Source organism: Lynx canadensis, chromosome C1 (assembly GCF_007474595.2).
Source record: "Lynx canadensis isolate LIC74 chromosome C1, mLynCan4.pri.v2, whole genome shotgun sequence".
Lineage (NCBI taxonomy): Eukaryota > Metazoa > Chordata > Mammalia > Carnivora > Felidae > Lynx > Lynx canadensis.
Window position 1 is genome coordinate 99,689,967 of NC_044310.1, and position 23,511 is coordinate 99,713,477.

At 47.9% G+C, this 23,511-nt stretch overlaps 1 protein-coding gene across 1 annotated transcript in view; it reads left to right on the forward strand.

The window, feature by feature from the left end:
* The window catches only part of PTGFRN (prostaglandin F2 receptor inhibitor), an 85,975-nt gene that overhangs the window by 53,617 nt on the left and 8,847 nt on the right, over nucleotides 1–23,511 (forward strand). The window contains exons 5-7 of the mRNA XM_030323862.1: nucleotides 8,836–9,261; nucleotides 13,725–14,144; nucleotides 22,311–22,418. Coding sequence (XP_030179722.1) covers nucleotides 8,836–9,261; nucleotides 13,725–14,144; nucleotides 22,311–22,418 — 954 coding nt within the window. The remainder of the gene's footprint in view (nucleotides 1–8,835; nucleotides 9,262–13,724; nucleotides 14,145–22,310; nucleotides 22,419–23,511) is intronic.

Below are 23,511 nucleotides of genomic sequence, written 5' to 3' on the forward strand. Positions count from 1 at the left end.
GCTTGGGGTTAGTGCACTGAGCAGAGGAGGGAGTCGAAGCTGATTGGGGTCTTCTCATCTCGTACGTTCCATTGTGTTAACCAGACAGAGATGCATGGGTCTGGTGAGTCCAAGAACACTTGAAGCAGCCGGGAGGGCTGTGATGGTTTTGTAGAGGGTAAGAAAAAGCCTCTTTTACTTAGGATTTGTGTCCTACTTTTGAAGGAGAGAAAAAAGATTTAAGTTGGCTTGCAAAATGAAGCCCGATTTAAAGCAGGAGATATAAAAATAAAACCAAGATCAAAAGGGGTGAGAAACAAATCAAAGAATAGATATCGCAAGGTGGTTGGGATCCATTAGTTAGCTCCACTTGAGTGCTGAGTTTGCTTCTGAAGTTTTGAAGAGTTGGGGCAAGAAGAAATGTGATTGTACAGTTCACCTCTGATGAAGGAAAACAGAGGGAGCCAAACTTTCTGTTGGCACTGAATTTATCATGTGCTTTTTTTTATGGAAGGGCATCGGAGAACATAATGGACAGTGCTTTCAACTGTTCCTGTATGAAAGGCTCTGAGTGATTGTCTAAATGGATGTTTCTCATATCCACTCTATAAAAGCTGAGGGCGTAAATCTTAAGTGTGTGAAGGAGTTTCTGTAAGAAGCTGTTACTATGGAGGAGAAACGTTGCTTTGTGTTGACCCAATTTGGTATATGGCTAAAACGAGAGGCTCTGGAGGAAGGGTTGGTTGATCTACACAGCAGGCCACCTCTCTCTGCAGTCAGATGCCTGAAATGAGTCTTTGGCACGAGTTGGATCCTAATCAGTTTATGGTTGAGCTGTCTGCCCAAAGTACCAGACCTCTGCGGTGTTAATTGGTGGGCGTTCCGTGGGTTTCGGCTACAAGAACAGGAGGAGGCAGAGCTGAGCCAGGCTTTTCAGTCCCAAGAACCTGATTTGCATTCTTCCCCACCAGAGGACTGTCCCCTCTTCCAGCCGTGTGCCAGCGAGGAAGGTAATTATTTTCCTTTAAAGGGAGCTGCTAATCTGCTAAGTACTTGGTAGAGACTTCAGAGTTCTGGGCCGTCCACAGGAGATAAGATTCAGATCTGCAGAACTTATGGGCGACTGTTATCAGCTGTCTGTCCGGGGGTTATCTCTGGAGGCAGAGTAGCATGTGGGCCGGTGCTGGAGAGCGGGGATGTGCTCCACCGCTCTCTAGGCATGTTATCTTGGGTGCGTTGCTAAGGTTGTGAGGCTTCGGTTTTCTAGGTTTCCGTGGAACGCTGCCTATGAAGTGCTTTTAGCACAGTGACCGGCGCTCGAGTCCTCTCTACATCCTCTTGGCGGCGATAACGAGGATTTATTGGAAGGGAGGGTCAATATATAACGTACTCTTCCGCACCAAGTCCTTAACCAAGTAAGACCATGCCTTCCAGGGCATGGAAGGACTAAGGATGTGGGTCCCGGAGTCAGCTGCTCCCGAGGAGAGGGGGTCGAGCTGACCACGCCCAGCCCCTTTCCTGCCCCTGCTCCCCCCAAACCCGGCAGTTCACTCTTCCTTCTCTGGGATCGGTGAGGAGGATGAAGCAAGAGAGGAAACTGCGTGAGGTCGTCCAAACGTTGCTACTTTCTTCTCTGAAGTGGCTGACGCTGAAAACAACCTCCCAATCATGGTCCTATAAGGTGGGGTAGGGGGTCTCCCCCAAACAACGGGTTTTTATAAACTGTTTAAACCTCAGAGAATACGTAATTGTTACGCAGATGGCGAGAGCAGCCACTCTGACAATTAGCCAGCCGGTTCGCTGCCCCGGTAGTACCTGCCCAGTGCGAGGCAACAGAACTGGCATCGGCAGACACGGGGGCACGCCCTCTCCCGTTCCCTCTAACTCGTGCGTGCAGCCTGCCCATCTGATTAGCTCTCCCAAGTTAACAAGGCTGCAGAGCGGGTATTAGAGCTGGGCCCTGTCGCACACAGTTTGGGATTAGTGCCTCGGCTGTGATTGCCACTCTCGTCTTCTGGGATGTTGGTGGGTTTTGAGAAAGTGTTCACAACCGGGTATGTAAGGAGGCTGTGCACTTCGGTCCTGGTGGGGGAGCCAGGCCAGGATCCTGCTCACATGCGCGGTGCAAGACCTGAGGCTTCCAACTTCACACCTCTGGGCTCTGGGTTTTGTTTTGCTTTTTTTTTTTTTTTCTATTTAGGAAACGTACGTGGAAATAGTACCTATATTCAAAGGTTGTTAAGATTAAGCAAGAACGCGAGGAAATGTATATGGCACAGCGTGTGGTGTGTGGAAAGTCCTCAATAAATGCCGGCCGCTATGATGCCGTGTGCTTATGTATGTGTGTAATTCCTGTTCGAGGAAAGGAGGCAATCTGTGTGAAAACGTCCAGTGCAGGCCCTACACACAGTAGGCACAAATTACCTGCTTTAACAAATGAGCCAAGGCTTGTGACAGCTTCTCATTGTGTTTGAAAGTTGTAACAAGGGAGTTCAATGACATATATTGAAAAAAACAAGTCTTTCTTTGGGCAGGGGGTGGGGAGTCTATTAGAGACTGTAGCTTTGGTGGGGGCGGGGGTGGGGGTGTGTATATGAGCAGAGAGCCTCGTGGAGCCAGATTAGGGAGCAGACCCTTGTTTCTAAGAATAGTAGTGATGATGTCATGCTTACTCTGGTCTCTGTACTCTGTGAAAGGGCTTACAGTGTGGGTGAGTTGTTTGTTAATTTTTAAAAACTTTTTGGAATATAAATGTAAAAAAAACTCACGCAGAAGCGGAAAGAACCATCAGCTTCAGTAATTGCCAGTAGTTTGCTAATTGTATTTTGTCTCTCTTCCCTCCCGCAGACAGACAGACACACACACTTTTTCTGGTAGAATTTAAAGCATATCCCATATATCATGTCATTTTGCCATTAAGTACTTTCGTGTGCATCCTTAACTGATAAGCAGGTTTTTAAACATAACCACCATTGCATTCTTAGCTGATTTCTTGATGAGATCAAGCAGGATAAATCAGTAGTGAAATGCTTATGCCACAAACGAGCATTTTTATGCAAAATATTAAATTTATTCCAATTCGGCAAACGGTTTAATATCATTTATGTACAAGGCACTACATGCCTGGCACAGAAGGAGGAATTAGGTAGCTGGTCTCTGGCGCTGGGAAGCGACGTACAGAAGGTCCATAAGACATACCTATAATAATAATCAAAGTTCAAGGCAGTGTTCAGATAAAAGGCTTGGAGAGCAGGGAGCCTGGTGGGTGTTGGGTCTCTGTGAAGGTTTGTTGAACAAGAAGCAGAGGTTTGACAGGTGAATTCCAAGTAGGCGTTCTCTGGTCAGTAGAGAAGGCTATACAGAAGACGAATGTGCATGATGGAGTTCGAGGAACAGGCACAGTTCTCCACAAACAAGGTTTAAAATCGCAAAACAACAAAAAGGGAAAATTTCTACCCGTGTGCCAAAACAAAACTGAAAGAAGAACCCACCTATACTCCCGCTGTTCTGACATAGAGGGGCCGTGTATGCCTCCTCCAGGAGTCCAAGTCCAAAGTCGGCCTGAAAGGCTGGTGGGTAGTTCACATGGCCTTTGAACATCCTTTAAATCACTGGAACCTATGCCTTGTAAGTTCACAAGCCGAGCACCCACTTGTTTTTGTTCGTCTTTGCAGTAGGGGGGCCTAAGATTTAGTCTTAACAGAGAAGGAGATCAGCCAGTCAACGAGAATCTCCTGTCCTGCTGAATTAGACGTTCACATGCTGCAGCCCCGCAGTGCTCTGCCTTCTCTGTGTTTGGATTCATCGGGTTTAAACTGACTCACTTGGGGGTGGGGTGTGGAGTGGAACGGGGGAGTCTGTTCAGTCGTCTCTTCAACAGCCACCGGAGCAGGTGTCGCAGGTGCCGCAGGTGCCGAGGCAGAGGGAGCGGCAGGAAGGGAGGTAGAAAGCCTGGAAATGTGGGAGGAGGTCAGGGAATGAGGAGAGGTGTCACCCCAGGGGAATGTAGAATAGATATAAGAAGGCAGCAGGTGGTGAGGCCAGATAAATGGGGTAGACTCACACTCACGAGAGCCTTGTGTGCCAGGCTGGGGAGTGTGCCCATCACCCTGGAGGTGAGAAGTTTACGGTACAGATGACCTGATACCTGTGTCCGCCTGGAGGTGGGTTGATTACTTATAATAGTCTCGGCCAGAGGCAGAGAGGGCCGGGATGAGGGCGGTGTTCATGAGGCTCCCACTTTTGTTCACAGATACTTCCAGAGCACCTACTGTGTGCAGGTCCTGGAATGGGAGCAGTGTGAGGCTTAGGGCCCCTCGGAGTGGAGAGTCGGACACGGCACACGCCTTGAGCAGAGGTGACCTGGAGAGCAAATGGTGGGTGTGGCAGCAGGAACAGTAATTGGGAAGTTAGGAGGAAGAGCTGGCCGAGTCTGGAGCGGGAGTCAGCTGTGTGTGCACGCGCGCGTATGTGCGAGTGTGTATGAGTGTGTGCTTACGTATAGGTGTGCATGTGTTTGTGAACGTGTGCTTATGTATGTGTGTGCATGCGTGTGTGTATGAGTGTGCATGTGTATGAACGTGTGCTTATGTATGTGTGTGCATGCGTGTGTGTACAAGTGTGTATGTGTATGAACGTGTGCTTATGTATGTGTGTGCGTGTGTAGGAGTGTGTGTGTATGAATATGTGCTTACGTATGTGTGCATGTGTGTGTACGAGTATGTGTATGAATGTGTGCTTACATACGTGTGCATGCATGTGTACAAGTGTGTGTGAATGTGTGCTTATGTATGTGTGCATGTGTGTGTACGAGTGTGTATGTGTATGAATGCGTATTTGCGTATGTGTGTCCATGCATGTGTGAGTGTGTGTACGTATGCGTATGAATGTGTACGTGTGTGTGTAATGTATGAATGTGTGCTTTGTGTGAGCATATGAATGTGCTTGTATATGTGAGCATGTGTGCATATATGAATGTGCGTATGTGTGTGCATGCATGTATGAATGTGCTTGTGCATGTGTGTGCCTGCATGCATGTGTGTGTATTATATATTTGCATGCGTGTTTGTGCGCGTGTGCATTGGCAGAGGCAGGTGGGGAACGAGGTGATGGTACAAATGTGGTACGCTGGCCATGCCACGGACACACCCACCTGAGATGCCTAGAAGCCAGCTCTGTGCTGGTGTTCGGGTCTGAGCCTAAGGAGGAACCCAGGGGAGCAGCTGGGTTCCAGTATCCAGGGAATGAGCTGTGGGGGGGGCCTTGTGGTCTGACCACAGATGTTACTGCTTCTCTACCATCCGTCTTTCATGGTAATTTTAATAGCTTTATTTTCAGCATGCCTCTGGAGGAATATGCTCAGGGGAAGAAAGTAAACCAGCAAGGACTGAAGGGCTTATTTAAAAAAATATTGGGGGGGGGGGGTGCCTGGGTGCTCAGTCAGTTAGGCGTCTGACTTCAACTCAGGTCATGATCTCACGGTTCATGGGTTCAAACCCCCGCGTCGGGCTCTGTGCTGACAGCTCGGAGCCTGGAGCCTGCTTTGGATTCTGTGTCTGCCTTTCTCTCTGCTTCTCCCCCACTCATGCTCTCTCTCTCAAAAATAAACAAACATTAAAAACATTAATTTGAAAAAATTAAAAAAAATTTTTTTTAAGTTTGCCTATTTTTGAGAGAAAGAGACAGAGCGTGAATGGGAAGGGCAGAGAGAAAGAGGGAGACACAGAATCCGAAGCAGGCTCCAGGCTCCAAGCTGTTAGCACAGAGCCCGACGCGGGGCTCGAACCCACGAACCGTAAGATCATGACCTGAGCATGACCTGAGCCGAAGTCGGACGCTTAACCGACTGAGCCCCCCAGGTGCCCCCTGAAGGGCTTATTTTTAAGAGCTGGTGACTGCTAAGGAAACAGAAGAAAATCCGACAGCTTGCTTCTCGGCCATTTGGGTGGTGCTGGTCATCCAGGCTTAGGTGACGGCACGTGGAGGGGAGCTGCCTCTGTGGGTGAGATTCCTGGTGATGATGCCATACCAGTGTCATTGCCAGGCACGACATCCCGTGATGCTACAGGTCATTGTGCCAGTCAGTGGGAGTGAGAAAATAGTTTCAAAGATGGAACGTGGTTCATCCAGGAGGCGAGGCTGTCCTTGAAAGGCGTTAGAAAGGGTATGGCCCTGGGTTCAGATCCCACTTTGGAGCTATATGGGCATGTGACTGACCTCTTTAAAGCTCTGCTTCCTCAGATATGAGCTGGGAATGGTGAATGGTAGTTCGCCAATATGCACGTGTGCCCGTATATATACGTATATGTGTGTGTGCATAAGCATACACACACTGCCAGGCACCAGTGTAAGCACTTTTGTGTATATTTTAACTCCTTTTTAAAAAAACATTTTATTTTTAAATGATCTCTATACCCAACGTGGGGCTCGAACTTACAACCCTGAGATCAAGAGTCACACGCTCTACCGACAGAGCCAGCCGCGTGCAGCCTGTATAGTTTAACTCTTAGTCCTCACAAGCAGCATTGCGAGCCAGTAACTGCTACTATCTCTATTTTTATAGGTGAGGCACCAGAGAGGTTAAGTAGTCTGCCCAAGTGCACAGCAAGTAGATGGCCAAGCCAGGATTCGAACGGTCTGCCTCCGGATCCCTGGCTCTTCACCACTGCCCTTTACTGCCTCAGCTTGTTGTTCTGGTTAACATGGAACTACATGAAGGGTCTTCGTGTTCTGCTCGTAATGGGGGTGGGATCCGTGCATGGCAGTGGCTTCTCCTACCGTGTCACGAGCACTCTTGGTGTGGCTCTCCAGGTCAGTCCTGACAGAGCAGTGCGATCTTGCCATGCGCCCGGCCAGTCCACTGCTGTCCTTGCCGCGCGAGAGGAACCTGGTTGTCCTGTCTGCGCTCAGGTAGCTCTGGCAAAGTCTGCCAGGAGGAAAGGGTCCGAAGCCTGGGATGTAGGGTAATCTGGGAAGGTCTTAGGCACGGGACGGTGTAAAGGCATTTGGGTGGTATTTATTCCACAGGCGGTGTCATTGCCGAGGCAGCGTGGGGTGCCGGCCCTGTGCCCAGGAGGCAGGACACCCCCCAGCTGTGCGACTCTAGCACATTCACCTGTCCAATGAGGAGGCAGCGTGGCGTGCTGGCAGCCCATGCTGTTTCTGTAACCTCCACCCCACGGCACGGCGTGCTCCCGTTGGTGGGCCAGGTCCCCTTGGTTTAACTATATATGCCACAGGGCCTACCCTCACTTGCAATGAAATGCTTGTGAAGATGCCATTTGAAGGCGTTAGGATTTTGCTTTCTTTCCATTTCCTGGCCACTGAATCATTCTTGGAGAAGTCATGATGTTACACATTTTATTAGAGGTGTAAATCACAGAACAGTTCCTTGACCTCAGCAGTTTATAATCTGAATGAGTCATCAATAAAAGCAACGTTAAATAAAACTAAACTGTTTGGGGCGATGGGAATAAAGATCGCCGTAGCAGATGGAAAGTTCCCTTTAGGGAGAATTAGTTTTCTCCTGGCGGACCATATGCCACAAGAGAAGAATGTGACTTTCTGTAAAAGCCAGGCAGCACACATTGATTGAGTGCCTGCTGCATACAAGGCTGTGTATCTGGCACTTGGGGAGGAGATCTTCAACGGTAATAACAGGGACGCTGCTGTACGAGCGTACCTCCACGGCGGCTTATGGGAGCAGGGAGAAAGGGTGCCACACCTGGGGACCCCGAAGGCGGACACAGAGGAGGGTACAGTGAAGGATGAGTGGAAGTTTGCAGGGCGGTCAGGAGGAGACGGCCACTGCCAGCAGGTGACCACAGTGGTGTGACACGGTGTGGGGGCTGGAGAACCTCAGATCGTTGAGAATGACCCGAGGAGGGGGTGGAAGGCCACAGAGAGGTTCTAATGCCAGTTCCTTGGCAAGTGTGGAGGAAGGCCTTGGGGACAGCAGAGACAGAAACATGGAGTGGTAAAAATGGATGAGATGGGTGCAGTGAACCTCCGAGGAAGGAGGGTTTTCACATGAGGGGAGAATAAAAGTGAGAGGGCTGTGACGGCAGTCAGGGGACGCCAGGAGGGCGCTGGCTTCCCTCCCACCCCCGGCAGAACGTGCACCTGGCAGGGAAGTGGCATGGTCCCAAGAGAGCCCGCTCTGCTCTCCCGTGTGCGGGAACTATGTGGGAGAGTCACATGGGGGCAGCGAAGACAGTGTCGTGTGGGAGGCTGTACTGACTACTGAACACACTGAGCGGAAAAAAGTCAGAGGACCAGGAAAGTGAGGATGAGAATCTGTAGGACGAATGGTGACCTGAGGGCCTTGCCTTTGGAGCCTGGCCAAGGGTGGCAGGAACCAGGCCAGGGTGGGGATCGGCCTCGAGTGCTGGAATGCACTCTGGGATGGGGTTTTCCCGTGCTGCTCCAGCGGGGGCTTTGGAGCTCTGTCGGCACAGCCAGGCAGGCTGGCTTTACCAGGCAAAACCTCGGTAGAGCATGAGCACTGAGCCTCTCGGCTCCCTCACGGAAGACCGACCTGCTGGGGTAACTGACACAGCCCCCGAGCCTATGGAAAGGTCAGGACTCTGATTACAGGCATTTATTTGGCTTCTGGCCTTGGGAGGTTTCCCGGGTGGCAGCGTTGTACAAGTTTTGCAGGAACTGACTCTTTCTAGATCCTTCCTCTCCAGCGCAAAGACTTTGATTCCCTTCACTGTGGTCGATAGGATGGGCATTTGATGGTCAGGACGGGAGTAGCGCTTGTCTCGTTCTTTTTGCTAATTCTTAGTATGTTGCTGTCTGGTTTTATTTATCCTGCCCCTTCCCCCCACCTCTCTCCCTCTCCCCCTCGTTCAGAACCAGACTATCAGGTGTACCTGAATGCTTCTAAGGTCCCCGAGTTTTCAGACGACCTCACGGAGCTGGAGTGCCGCATAGTGGACATGAAGAGCTTGCAGGCCAGCGTCCGTTTCACGGTGTCCTGGTACTACAGGGTGAACCGGCGCAGCGATGACCTGGTGGCCAGCGAGCTGCTTGCAGTCATGAACGGGGACTGGACGCTGAAGTACGGAGACCGGAGCAAGCAGCGGGCCCAGGACGGAGACTTCATTTTTTCTAAGGAGCGTACGGACACGTTCAGTTTCCGAATCCAAAGGACCACAGAGGAAGACCGAGGCAGTTATTACTGTGCTGTGTCCGCATGGACCAAACAGCGTAACGACAGCTGGGTCAAGAGCAAGGACGTCTTCTCCAAACCCGTCAACATATTTTGGGCATCGGAAGGTAGGCGCGTTAGTCTTGTTCAGGGACGGTCCGTTTTCTCGTTCGGGCCCAGGTCATCCCACTGCGCGTTTTTACGTGCCTGGCCCACCTGCAGGCTCCCTTGCTGCCAGGAGGCCCAGAGAATGCAAACTCGAGCGACTACTGCATTTATCAACAGCGTGAACCCCTTCAAGAGGCTGATGCTCGAGGAGGCTCAGTCCCGGGGAGAGAGCTGGGGCTGGGTGGGTGGTAGACGCTCATCTCGTAGGTGCCCGCAGTGTGGAGGGGCTCCGCCCTTGACATTTGCTCTGCTGGGTGGTCTGGGGTGTTTGGGGTGGGTTCGTGTCTGCGAGTTCCTGCTGGATGCAGGCACGTTTGCGGTGCCACAGATGAAAGGGCAGCCACGGGCCACTGCACCTGCCCCTGAGGCGTCAGTCATCCATTCAGAGAGATTGTTTCTGGGGAGAGGTGACAAAAACTTGAGGGAAGCAATTTTGTCTGCCTTGGGACGCCCGACTCATCAAGTCCTTCACTGCAGGGAGCCCAGGCTTCCTAGGTCCCCCTCGTGCCCGAGGTGTTACGTACCACATGCCTTTCGACACACCTCAGTTGACTGGTTGCCACCCCCTCCGTACTACACGCCCCCCCAAACCCAAACAGGACCCTCTCAGACTCCGTGGGATCTCCTGTTGCCTGAAGCTCAGCTTGGAACATTCCTTTCTCTTCCCACCTGAAACATGACCAGCCTCGCTCTGTCCCCTGAGGCCGCCGTTTCCCCTGGGGTCTCCTGAGTAGAGGGGTTTCCTCCCCACGCTCCTTCTACAGCAGGGCCTATTCATCAGCTCATGCCACCCCTTCATTGGACTCCTGGTCCTCATTCCTTCTGGGAAGGGAGGCACTTTTGTTTCACGGCCACACCCTCCAGTCCTCTTACTGACTTGCTAGCTTCTCTCTGCGTACAGCGCTGGCCCACACTTTGGATGCACATTGCAGACACCCGCGGAGCTTCCAAAAAACCCTGATGCCTGGGACGCCTGGGTGGCTCAATCGTTGAAGCGTCCGACTTCGGCTCAGGTCATGATCTCGCAGTCCGTGAGTTCGAGCCCCGCTGTCTGTGCTGACAGCTCGGAGCCTGGAACCTGCTTCGGATTCTGTCTCCCGCTCTCTGCCCCTCCCCCACTCATGCTCTGTCTCTGTCTCTTTCTCTCTCTTCGTCAAAAATAAATAAACATTAAAAAAAAACCACCCTGATACTTAAGTCCCCCAAGGGGTCCTGTCTTAATTGGCCTGAGGGTATATGCAGTCTGGGCTTTGGAATTTTTAAATGCTGCCAAGCCACTTCTCCTATGTGGCCAGGGTGGAAAAGCCTGGTGAAGATGAACCTTTCTGTCTCAGTCCCCTGCCCTCCTCCCGAGTCATCGTGTCCTCTGTGTGGCTTGGTCATTTTCTCCCACATTCACACCCTACACTAGACCGTCTGAGTTGTGATCACCAAAAACCTTCTGTGTCCTCCATTCCAGACATTCTGTTCAATAAACACACCTTCCGTTTCTTCCCACCAGTACTCCCGCATCAGCCCTTTAATCCTACCGGACCGGCAGTCCATGACCTTGTATGTACTGGCCTTCATTTCTCTCTCCTGTCATAGCACCACTTGTCAAGGGCAGTCCAGTCTACACCTATTGCCCTGTGTCATCTTTTTTTTTTTTTTAATTTTTGAGACAGAGAGAGAGCATAAGCAGGGGAGGGGCAGAGAGAGAGGGAGACACAGAATCCGAAGCCGGCTCCAGGCTCTGAGCTGTCAGCACAGAGCCCGACGCGGGGCTCGAACTCACGGACTGTGAGATCATGACCTGAGCTGAGGTCAGACACTTCACTGACTGAGCCACCCAGGTGCCCCTGCCCATTTTTTAATAGCCCCTGCTTTCATTCTGAGGTATGTCCAGGGGTGGAAGGGAGAGGGTAGATGTGCAGTCACCTTGCTTAGATTCCCGGCCAGCCGTCACCGCCCCCTTGCACGCTGAGCTCCCTTTTGCCCTGCTCTGGTTTTGCATGGTGCTCTGACCTAACCACGGGCCAGTTCAAAGCCGCCTGCTTTCCCCCCTACCTGCATTTGTCATTGGACAGAAACATTTAAACGTGTGGGCTGGCTTCTCTTTAAATTTCAGATCGTTTATGGCAACGGAGCTCTCAACGCTGCCTGGCAATCATTCTGCATTTCCCTAATTTGTTCACTTCCCTCCTCTCCACAGTGATTATTGCATACCACCTTCTCTGAAATCCTCCTCTCCCAGCCTTACCCTCAGTTGTTTGCCCTGCTTTCTCTTGCCCTAAAGAAGCAGAAGCCATCAGAGGAGAATTTCCCCACGCTCGCCCCCAGCCCAGGTCCGAGCAAAGGGCAGCTTCTCCCACCGGTCAGGCATATGGCTCCCCCCTCTTCTGTTGTCAACATTACTACAATTTCCAGCCCTTTCCTGTTGACCTATAAACGTACCGTTAGACCTCTTGTCTTTTACTTTTGTATTTTATGAAGTAACTTTTTTAATATTTATTTTTGAGAGTGGCAGTGGGGGGGGAGGGGGAGGAGAAGACAGAGAGGGAGACAGGTTCCGAAGCAGGCTCCATGCTGTCAGCACAAAGCTCCACGTGGGGCTTGAACTCACGAACCATGAGATCGTGACCTGAGCTGAAGTGGGATGCTTAACCAACTGAGCCACCCAGAGGTCCCTTTAAAGGAATTTTTTTTAAGTTTATGTATTTATTTTGAGAGAGAGCATGCATGCATGTGCATGTGCAGGGGAGGGGCAGAGAGAGACACAGAGAGAAAGAGAGAGAGAGAAAGAGAGAGAGAGAGAGAGAGAGAGAGGAATGAATCCCAAGCAGACTCCATGCTTAGTGTGGAGCCTGACTCTGGGGCTTGAACCCACAAACTGTGAGATCATGACCTGAGCCGAAATCAAGAGTTAAATGCTTAACTGTGTCACCCAGGTGCCCCTATAGAGTAATTTTGATCTCACTTCACCCTCCATCTTTCCGTTCCCCAAGCCCCTTGGCCCCCACTCACTGCTCTTTCTTTCGTTTTATAGCCAAAGCATTTGATTTGTCTGTACTGGGTGTCTCCAGTTCCTTTTTTCCTGTTCCTTCTGGCACCTGCCCTGATCAGGCTTTTGTTCCCGGTCCTCATGTTAAGATCGCTAGTGATTGACTTACTGCACAATCCAGTTGTTGGCTGTCCTACTTGACTTAGGATTTAGTGCCGGTGATCATTCCCTCCTCCCAGAAGTACTTCGGTTTTTCCTTGGCCGTGGGACACCGTCCTCTCTGGTCTTCCCTTGGCTGTGGGACAGTGTCCTCCCTAGGCTTCCCTCCTACCTCACAGCTCTTCCTTCTCCGCCTCCTTTGCTGGCTCGTCTTCATTTTCTCACACGTGATCCCCCGCTAACCATACTGTATATTTTACTTATTTATTTTGTTCCTCTTCCCCTGCTAGCATATAAGGCATTCTTTGTTTACCGTGGCATCGCCAGTGCCTGGAATATGGGAGGCTCTAAGTACTTGGGTAATTAATCAGTGGATTACCAAACTCATGGGAGAACCAAGAAAGAATGTGGGTGGCTCCGTGGGACCTCAGGAACCAGTGACACAGGACAGACACTATATAACACACGTGTTCTGCCTAATAGGTTTGGTGCTCCTGCAAAAACCCAATATAAAAATTTCAGTTTTTAGCTAGGCAGATTATAGAATTAATAATCTTATTAAAGGATGAAAAGAATATGTTTAATTCATTTATTCATCCATTCAACCAATGTTGAAGTACCTTCCGCGTGCCTGACATTGAGCTGTCATAATATAGATGACTCCTAAAGTGTATATGCTTAGGGATTTGTGTTTTCACAGAGAAGCAGGGAGTAATGTGCTTAAACGTAAAGTTAGTGTAGCCATGGACACTCGCCCAAAATGTTAAAACAGTGTCTCTGTGGGAAGGACTAGAGCTACAGGTGCATGTTTCTGTCACTTGAGTAATAACCCATTCTGACCGAGAGCATCATATGATGAAACAGAAAGAACCCATTTCTCCCTTGCTCTGCTCCTCCCAGCAGACTCTCCCTCACCCAGCAGAACCTCAGGGGAGGGCAGGCAACTGGCATGGCCTAGAGTCCCCCTTGGGTGATGGGTTCAACCACGTCTCCTCCCGTCCTCTAAGCGTGAGCTCTGCCTCCTGTCCTTGAGGGCACCGCAAGTCTCCCAGATTCCCTCACGCCCACCAAATCGTTCCAGACTCTTCTGCTTCATCCAGGATGGTGGCCTGTAGCCTGCTTCCAGATCCGTGTGGTTTTCTTTCCGGGTTTCCGGATTTTCTTAAGTGCTGTCGTGCGGCAGTTTGCGCCTAAATTCCAATTCCCCCGTCATTGTGCTCTCAGACGTACGTCCATCTTAACCAGCCTTGTTGGAAATCACCTCTTTCTGGTGCTTCGTTCCAGATTCCGTGCTTGTGGTGAAGGCAAGGCAGCCAAAGCCTTTCTTTGCTGCAGGAAATACATTTGAGATGACGTGCAAAGTGTCTTCCAAGAATATTAAGTCGCCGCGCTACTCTGTTCTCATCACCGCTGAGAAGCCTGTTGGGGACCTCTCCAGCCCCAATGAAACCAAGTACATCATCTCCCTGGACCAGGATTCCGTGGTGAAGCTGGAGAACTGGACAGACGCATCGCGGGTGGATGGCGTTGTGCTAGAGAAGGTGCAGGAAGATGAGTTTCGTTATCGAATGTACCAGACTCAGGTGTCGGATGCGGGGCTGTACCGCTGCGTGGTGACAGCCTGGTCTCCTGTCCGGGGCAGCCTGTGGCGAGAAGCAGCAACCAGTCTGTCCAACCCTATTGAGATCGACTTCCAGACTGCTGGTGAGTAGGGAGCCCTGTTGAACCACACACTGAACTAGAGAGACCCTAGGATCTTGATCCAGTGGCTTACTTTTTTTTTGAATGGCTTTCTTTATTGAGGTGTGATTCACGTGCCATATAGTTTACCCATTCAGAGGGCATAATTTAGTGGCTTTGAGGACAGTCACAGTTGTGCAGCCATCACCACAGTCGATTGGAGAACATTTTCCTCATACGCCTGCAGAAATCGTGTACCCCTCCGCCGACACCCTTCAATCCCTAGCCTCCCAGCAAGCACTCCCCTTCTTTCTGTCTCTATACACGTACCCGTTCTGGACACTTTACGTTAATGGAATATAATATATGGTCTTCATGTCTTTTTTTTTTTTCCCACCTTTCTGTTTTTTGTTTGCCTGTATTCTTAATTGTTAAACAGTGCCCTCAAGGATATCCATGTTGTAGCATGTATCAGTAATTCATCCATTTTTATGGCTGAATAATACTCCAGTGTGCAGAGATACGACGTTTTGTTTGTTTATCAGCCTGTGGCCATTCGGGTGTTTTCTAGTTCCTGGATCATTGCAAATAATCCTTGTGAACATTCGTGTATCAGTTTTTGTGTGTAAAAACTACCTTTTTTTTTTTTTTTTTTTTAAATAGATGAACCCAAACTCAGCTATTTTAGATCCTTTAGAGAACACGGTGGAGAACAAAGAGAAGAGGGAGCTGAACCCCCAGAGGCGTTGTAAATGGCTTGCCAGAAGTGCAAGGTTCAGAGCCAAGACCCCCGTGGCATCCAGCCCCATAGCTTTCACTCTTTAGTGGGTCTTTAGGGGTCCCCAGGACTGAAGGTGATGGGCACTAGTTTTGGTCCAACTTACAGAGCATTATTTCCCCGTAGGGGGTGAGCTTCTGACCTTATGCCTCCCCTTGCTTTGGGACTGGAGAAAGATTTCCCGTCAGTTAATCGAGTTACCAGAGCTGTGGTGGTATGGATGAATGAATGTACCTGTCACCGGTTCGTTAGGAATAGTTATTGGTGGTGTTCATGTTAAAACAAGGGCATTTTTGTATCTATTTCCGACTTGATTTTATCTTTGGTTAAGTAGAATGTTTTTATGCCTGTAAGGCGGAAAGGTCCACTTTTTTTTTTTTTTTTTAATGGCATGGATACATAGAGAAATGTTTCTTTTTCATCTGTGTAATTCATGAAGCTCTTCTGAAATCTCTGCCTATGTGTGTGCATTTTGGTAGGTAGGTCAGTTAAAAGTGTTTGATCCCCAGTTTTGTTTAGGATATCAAGGTGAACGATCATCATTTGTGAGTTTAATGTTGAATGTTTTCAGTCAATCTCCCATGGATCCCAGGGAGAAATTTCTGAACGTGTTCATTTATACTCACCTGTAAAAATTCAAGTGTTAATTGAATCAGCATAGTGAATACGAGATATTTGTTGAATTAAATGATTACCTTTTATATTAAAAGTAAACTAGACCTTAAAGTTTATTTTTTTCTGTTAAAGTTTTTTTTTTTAGTATTATTTTATATTAACATAAACTTTAATACTATAATGAAATTATCTTGGGGCACCTGGGTGGCTCAGTTGGTTAAGCATCTGACTCTTGATTTTGGCTCACTTTACGTTAGCCAATGATCTCATGGTTCCTGAGTTTGAGCCCTGTGTTAACATCAGACGCTGTGTTGATGTTACAGACGCTGTAGCTGACAGTATGGAGCCTACTTGGGATTCATTCTCTCTCTCTGTCACTCTCTCAAAATAAATTTTAAAAAAACTTAAAAAAATTGTCTTCTGGCATCTTCTAATCCGTTAACCTTTAGGTTACTGAAGAGGAAATATTGATTTAAACCCTGAGATTTGGAAAGAGCAGAGAAAGCACAAGTTTCTTTTGTTGTGTATTTGCTTGTTTGTTTTTTTAATAATAGCTTTATTGAATTACAGTTAACACATTGGAAAAGTCACCCATGTGAACTGTACAATTGAGTAGTTTTTAGTATATTCACAGAGTTGTGCAACCGTCCACAATCTCTTCCGGAATTTTTCATCGCTCCAGAAAGAAACTCGACTCATTAGTACTCCCCACCCCCACCCCCAGCCCCCCGCAGCCACTAATCTTTCTGTCTCTGTAGAGTTGCCTCCTCTGGACCTTTCACATAAATTGAATCACATATGTGGACATTTGTGCCTGGCTTCTTTCATTTTACATGATGTTTTCAAGCGTCCATGTTAGGGCGTGTGCCACTGCTTCATTCCTTTTCGTGGCTGAATAGTATTCCATTGTGTGGACGTCCCACGTTTCGTTTATCCATTCGTCTGTTGATGGACGTTAAGTTGTTTCCACTCTTTGGCTACTGTGAATCATGCTGGCATAAACATTAGTGTACAAGATTTTGGATGGACACGAGGGTTCATTTCTCACCGAGGAGTGATGCTGGGTCATATGGTAGCTCTCTTAAACTCTGAGGAACTGCCATGTTTGTTTTCCAAAGCAGCCGCTCAGTTTTATATTCCCACCGGCAACGTGTGACGGTTCTAAGTGTTGCGCATCCTCACCAACCCTGGTATTCTCCATCTTTTCTAGAAGAGCCAACCTGGTGGGTGTGTGAAGTAGTATTTTATTGTGGCTTTAATTTGCATTTCCCCAATGACTGTTGATGTTAGGCATCCTTTCGTGGAGTTATTGGTCATATGTGTATCTTCTCTGGAGAAATGTCTGGTCAGATTGTTTACTCATTTTTAAATTGAGTTATTTATGTTTTTATCATTGGTTAGTTGAGTTTTTCATACGGTCTGGATACAAGCCCCTTCACAGATACATTGTTTAAAAATACCTTCTCCCCGTCTGTGGGTAGTCTTTTCACTTTATTGATGGTATCCCTTGAAGCATGCAACCTTTTAATTTTGATGAAGTCCAATTTAGTTTTTTCTTTTTTTGTTTATGTTTTTGGTGTCTTGTCCAGGTAACAATTTCCTGATCCAAGGTTGTGAAGATTTATGGTTCTGTTTTCTTCTAACAGTTTTACGTTTCAACTCTTAACATTTAGGGCTATGATCCATTTTAGTTAATTTTTGTGTGTGGCAGGGGAAGGGATTCAGTTTTGCCTTGTTACATGTGAAGAACTAGCTGTTCTTGCACCATCTGTTGAATAGCCTCTTCTTTCCCCCTTGACTTGTCTTGGCACACTTGTCAAGAATCATTTACCCATAAGTGTAAGGGTTGTTTTAGACTCTCAGTTCTATAACATTGCTTTGTATGTCTATTCCTATACCAGTACCACATTGTTTGATTACTGAGCTGTGAGGTAAGTTTTGAAATCAAGAAATATGAGCCTTCCCAACTTTGTTCTTTTTCAAGATTGTTTTGGCTTTTCTAGGTCCCTTCATATCTGTATGAATTTTAGGATCACCCATTAATGTCTGCAAAAATGACAGCTGGGACTTTGATAGGACTTCTGTTGAATCTGTAGATCAGTTTGGAGAGATTGCCATATAACAGTATTGCCTTCCAATCCATGAACATGGTACATCTTTTTATTTATTTGGGCCTTCTTTAATTTCTGTCAGTGATATTTTATAGTTGTCAGCATACAAATCTTGAACTTCTTTCATTAAATTTATCCTAAGTATTTTATTTTTTGATGCTATTGTAAATGGAATTGCTATTTATTTATTTATTTATTTAGAGGGAGGGAGGGAGGGAGGGAGAGAGGGAGAAAGGGAGAAAGAAAATCCCAAGCAGGTTCCATGCTGTCAGCACAGAGTCCGACATGGAGCAGGAGCCCACGAACCAGCAGATCATGACCTGAGCCAAAATCAAGAGTTGGACGCTCTACCGACTGAGCCACCCAGGCACCCCTGGGATGGCTCTCTTAATTTCCTTTTCTGTTTATTCGTTACAAGGGTATAGAAAGAAACACAACTGATTTTTGTATATCAATGTCAGGTTCTGCAACCTTTCATATTGATGTCAGACTCTGTAACCTTGTTGGGCTTATTATTAGTTTTAATTGTTTTTTTTGGTTTTTTTTTTGGTTGATTCCTTGGACTGTTTTAAATACAATGAAATGGCATCTGTGAATAAAGACAATTTTAATTTTTCCTTTCCAAACTGAATGCCTTCTAATTCTTCTTCTTGCCTAATTGCCCTGGCTAGCATCTCTAGTACAATGTTGAATGGTAGTGGCACGAGAGGATATCCTTGTGTGGTTCCTGATCTTACGGGGAAAGTTTGCAGTTTTTTACCATTAAGAATCATTGTAACTGTGGGTTTTTCATAGATGCCCTTTATTGAGTTGGGGAAGTTTCCCTTCATTACTGGTTTGGTGAGTGGTTTTTTTTGTTTGTTTTTGTTTGCTTGTTTGTTTTTACCATGAGAGATGGTGAATGTTGTCAAATACTTACTCTGTATCTATTGATATTCAGAGGATTATGTGGTCTTTGTGTTTCATTCATGTATCTGTTTTACTCTCCATAGGAGTTTATTCCATCTTGTTTTACATTTGTTATTTGCTGTTTCTCTCGAATTGTTATGGGAAAGAAGGGAGACATAAGATCTTTTTATTCCTGGGTGAGGAATGGGTATTGAATCTATTTCTCAATTCTTTAAATCTCTGCACAACAGATAAAATGATAAAAGGTTGAAGACTGGCTTCGGTCTTAGACTGGCTGAGGTTTTTATTGTATTTAATCCATGCAGTTGTCATGGCCAGTTCACAGTTGAGTTAGGAAAAGTTGCCATCAGATCCTTCCAGCACAGTGCCCTCACCCCGATTGACTGCCAGCAAGCACTGACTTGATATTGAAGAGTGTTTGCTTCCTAAAAATCAGCAGCACACCATAAGAGCCATATGTCAAAGAGGTCCTTTCTGGTGTCCACCTTTCTATCCTCTGGTTTGGGGGTACTTGCCTCTTGGTACGAGGACAGTGTTTCCCAAGGGGCCCTGCTGAGTCATGAATGTCACTGACCCAAAGTGTCAGGGGGAAATATGGATTAAATGTTATGGTGTTCAAGGTTTTGGCCTTTCAAAAAGGATAATACGAAAGCTCTTCTCCTTAAAAGAGAAAAAACTTTAAATATGATACAGTAGAAAAGGAAAAGAATTACCCATAACCTACCAGACCTTGTTAATTGGTGTTGTCTGTCTTCCTAGAAATCTTCTCTTCCGTGTTTTCTTCATGACTGTGACTTCAGGCCGTATATACATTTGCATGATCTGCTTTCCCGTCTTAACCTTATAAGATACGTATTTTTCATGTTAAAACGAATTCTAGGTAAATAACAACTTTAATGACTACACCTCCTAGAAAATTTAGTTAACCATTACCCTATTGATGGACATGTGGGTGGCCTACAGTTTGGGCTTTCACAAAAACACTGCTGTTTATAACCTTTTTTTTAGGGGCTGGAGTTGGAACATGGTCCTGTCGGTGTTTGTATTTAAAAACTAAGTGGTCCATGTGCTTACTCTCTGCAGACTAGGAATCGGGGGACATCTAGTGACTCTGATTGTTCACTTACATTCTCTGTGCCGACGTCTGTCGTCTGTGAAGTTAACCAAATTCCCTCGCAAAAACAGCACTACCACAGAAATTGACCATAATAAAAATATTTCCAAGGCTGGCATAAAGACCCATATTAACAGCAAGTTGTTGATTTCATTAGAAGGAAGTGCACCGCCGTTTATATATCACAATGAAGCCTTTTCCCAGACCCTTGTCTGCATCGTGAGCCGTAGCACAAGTGCTCTGTTGTTCCCACAGCCGTAGCCGCTAGGGGAAATGACAACCATAACTTGTGACCTACAAGGCATTTTGGGTTTTCTTTGGACATACAAAGAAACGAAAGTGAAATTTGTCCAAATTGGTAAGTCTTCCTTTGTGGGTTCAAATTTAGAAACCTAAATCCATGATGAGGCTCTTCCTGTTTTATTACCATTTTGTGGTCTGTCAGAAGGGGGCTGGACACTTCCAGAAAGCCCCTTGGTGGAGCTCTGTTTCTAGTCAGAGAAAACGTGTGGTCCTCACAGGTCACCTTGGCTGCTACTAACGTGCACTCCCAGGGAGCCATCCAGGTAGATCAAATCCAGGCTGGTCAGGACCTGTGGGAACCGTGGCTGGGAGGGCAGTTAATTGAAGGGCAGGCCGTCCACACGTAGGTCAGGCTTCCCTCTTCTCTCTGCTTTCATCCCTTTCCCCATGCCCGGGACCGCCATTCTGTCATGATCCCCCTGCCCTGCCCCCAGAGTTGATGCCCTCCTGCTGTCCGTGGTTCATCTGAACTCTCCCCACAACCTGCTCAGGGCTGCCCCACCCCCCTAGGCTGCCGTCTCCTCCACCCGCCCTTTGCCTTTCTCCCAGCAGAACAGACCACTCTGGTCCTTGGTGTGAGGAAAGCAATCGAGCAGTTCATCTTCCCGCTCACGGTGAAGTGAAAATACAGCCTTTTCGACTCTGCCTCGTTGGTTCGCATGACCTTCACACTCTTTCTCGGTCATTTCTTTTAGGTGTTAAAAAAAAAAAAAGTACTTCCTGCTCTTTGATGATCTGATTTAAAAGATAGTAATCACAATATTTTTAGCTTTGAATGAGTTTCAGAATCTGTGTCCAGGGCCATCTCTTTTTGCTTCCCAGGAAACCCAAGAGAAGTCCCATAGGTATTCTGGAACCTTCTTTAGGTTTGCCTGTTCTGAGATTTTAGAAATTAGAATGAGGTAAATACTGAGCTCTTTGGATCAGGTTGGCTGAAAGCTACGTAATGCTGCCACATAAAACTGAGGAGTAAAAGGAGTGAAGAGGATAGGAGCCAGATTGCGGCCGTGCAAAGGGATACTTTTTTTTTTTGAAGTTTATTTTATTTTTTTAATTTTTATTTTGAGAGAGAGAGAGACAGAGAGAGACAAAGAGAATGAGAATGAGCAAAGGAGGGGCAGAGAGAGAGGGGAACAGAGGATCTGAAGCCGGCTCTATACTGATAGCAGTGAGCCCAATGTGAGGCTCGAACTCACAAACCATGAGACCATGACCTGAGCCAAAGTCAGAAGCTCAACCAACTGAGCTACCCAGGTGCCCCATATTTTATTCTTAGGGAGAGGGGGAGGGAGAGAATCCCAAGCAGGCTCCGCGCTATCAGTGCAGAGTCCGACGTGGGGTTCGAACTCACAAACCGTGAGATCATGACCCGAGCCGAAACCAAGAGTCAGCCGTCCAACCAAATGAGCCACTCAGGCGCCCTGGCATACTTTTTTTTTTTTTAATTTAATAAGTCACTTACTTATGTCTAGTAATCAAATAGCATAGTAGCAATGATATCTACAGTCAGATGCATCTAACTGACTCTGTGGCAAATATTATGAAATTCTAGCACTAAATTCTCTTTATGTGTTCACTCTTTATACTTCGAATTTTGTTGCTCATTTTTGTGCTCACAACTCGAAAGCTTGGAGTACCTGTGCCCTATACAGTTAGCACACTTTGAGTAGCACCATCTTCTGGCCTCTGGAAGAAGGAAAAAGTTCTTTTTTTAAAGCAAACTGAAAGTCAAGGAGAGGTGTTCTCAGGAAGGTGTGCAAGACCGATCCTGTGTGGGTAGTGTTTTGAAGCAATACCCATGCTGCCTCGATTTCCCCTGACAGATTGGAGCCTGTGGTGCCCGCCAGTGCCCCCTACAGTGTCGTCATTGTTGGCAAGTTGGTCTGCTCACTGGATCTCAGCCTCCTAACGGCAGAGCCCCTGTCCCCAGCACAGCGAGGCCGCTCTCCCCGTCGGGGGCCAGAAGTGTCCCCAGTCCAGTCCTGTTCCCTCTGCTCTCCTGCCACCTTGGCCTGGAGGTGACCCGCACAGAAGCAGAAGCAACCCAGGCTGTATCAGGCTGGCAGGTGGGGGTGGCCTTCGAATGGGACCACGGTTGTCATCAGAGAAGAGGTACGGGAAAAGCCAGAAGCAAAAGTAATTCTGTAGGAAGAGTTCTGTGGTGGCTGTAATGAAGAGGACGTTCATTTGACTGTGCGTGATGCACGTGTCTCTCTGAAGAGAAGCAAAGCCACCTTAGACCGCCACCTAGCCCAGGTCCAAGGAAGGCGGGCCACATTTAGATGGCCATTAGAGCGCCAGGAATGGAATTTAAACACGAGTGTGAACGGGAATAATGAGGTGCCATCACTGTTTTCCAGGTCCTATATTTAATGCCTCCGTGCATTCAGACACACCGTCGGTTATCCGGGGAGATCTGATCAAGCTGTTTTGTATCATCGCTGTTGAAGGAGGAGCGCTGGATCCAGGTATTTCTCTCTGTCTTGCCTCCTGCTCCGTGTTGCTTTCCCTGAATGTGTCTCGTGTCTTCCCACTGTGTTGCGTAGACCTGGAGGCCAGGGATTAGACTCTCTGCTGATCCCAAATTGCCTAGCTCAGGACTTGGTACTCAGTAGGTGTTTAATAAATACTTGTCGATGGAGGCATCTGTGCGTTAGATGATTCCAGACACTGGAACATGAGCTCTCAAGGCAATCAGTGGGCCACTTCCGGGGCCGATTCAAGCTGCTTCGAAACCTACCAGCAGAGTCCAGCCCCTTTCCCTGGTCTTTCATTCATTTATTCATTCAGAGATGCATTGAGCGTCTTCTGTCAACAGGTGCTGGGAATAGAGGAGGCACTAGAACACTCCACGTCTCTTCTCACGGAGCTTGCCACCTGATTAAGGAGACAGAAATCACCATATAACGTAATATCAGGTGGTGTTAAGTCTGTGATGAAATACAGAGCAGAGTAAATGGGGCGAGCGACCAGGCGGTGCTATTGTTTAAATTCTTGGGAAACCTTTGTAAACCTTTTCTTTGCAAAAAATATTAGCACTGCCAACAGGATGCCTGGGAGCCGTGGGCCATCAGTCTTACACCTGTTCTGCCTGGCCCCCTTCAGCGACCAGTCGGTGTCTTCGCCTGACACTTAGACCCGCAGGGTTTGAAAGGAATCGAGCTCTGCGCAGAGACCACTGGATGTGTGGCCCTGGGGTGGGCACGGGAAGCAGGTTTTCATTCTGTATTCAGGGCAGGTTGTAAGCAACGCGAGGACGGCCTGCAGGGAAACCAGAGTGAACGGCATGATCCCTCTGGCATCGAGCAGCGGAGGCCTGGGTGGCCGCAGGCCCTCCGGCCCGCGGTTCGGGTAGCCACTACTGCAGGGTCAGCAGTTATGTTCCATAAAGGGTTCCGGTGAGAGGTATTTTTGGCCTCGTGGGAGGCCTGCAGCAGTCACCTCTGCAGCAGTCACCTCCGCAGCAGTCACCTCCGCAGCGGGAGCAGCCGCGGACAGTATGTAAGCAAATGCGCTTGGCTGTGTTCCACCGAAGCTTTATTGACAAAAATAGGTGGTGGG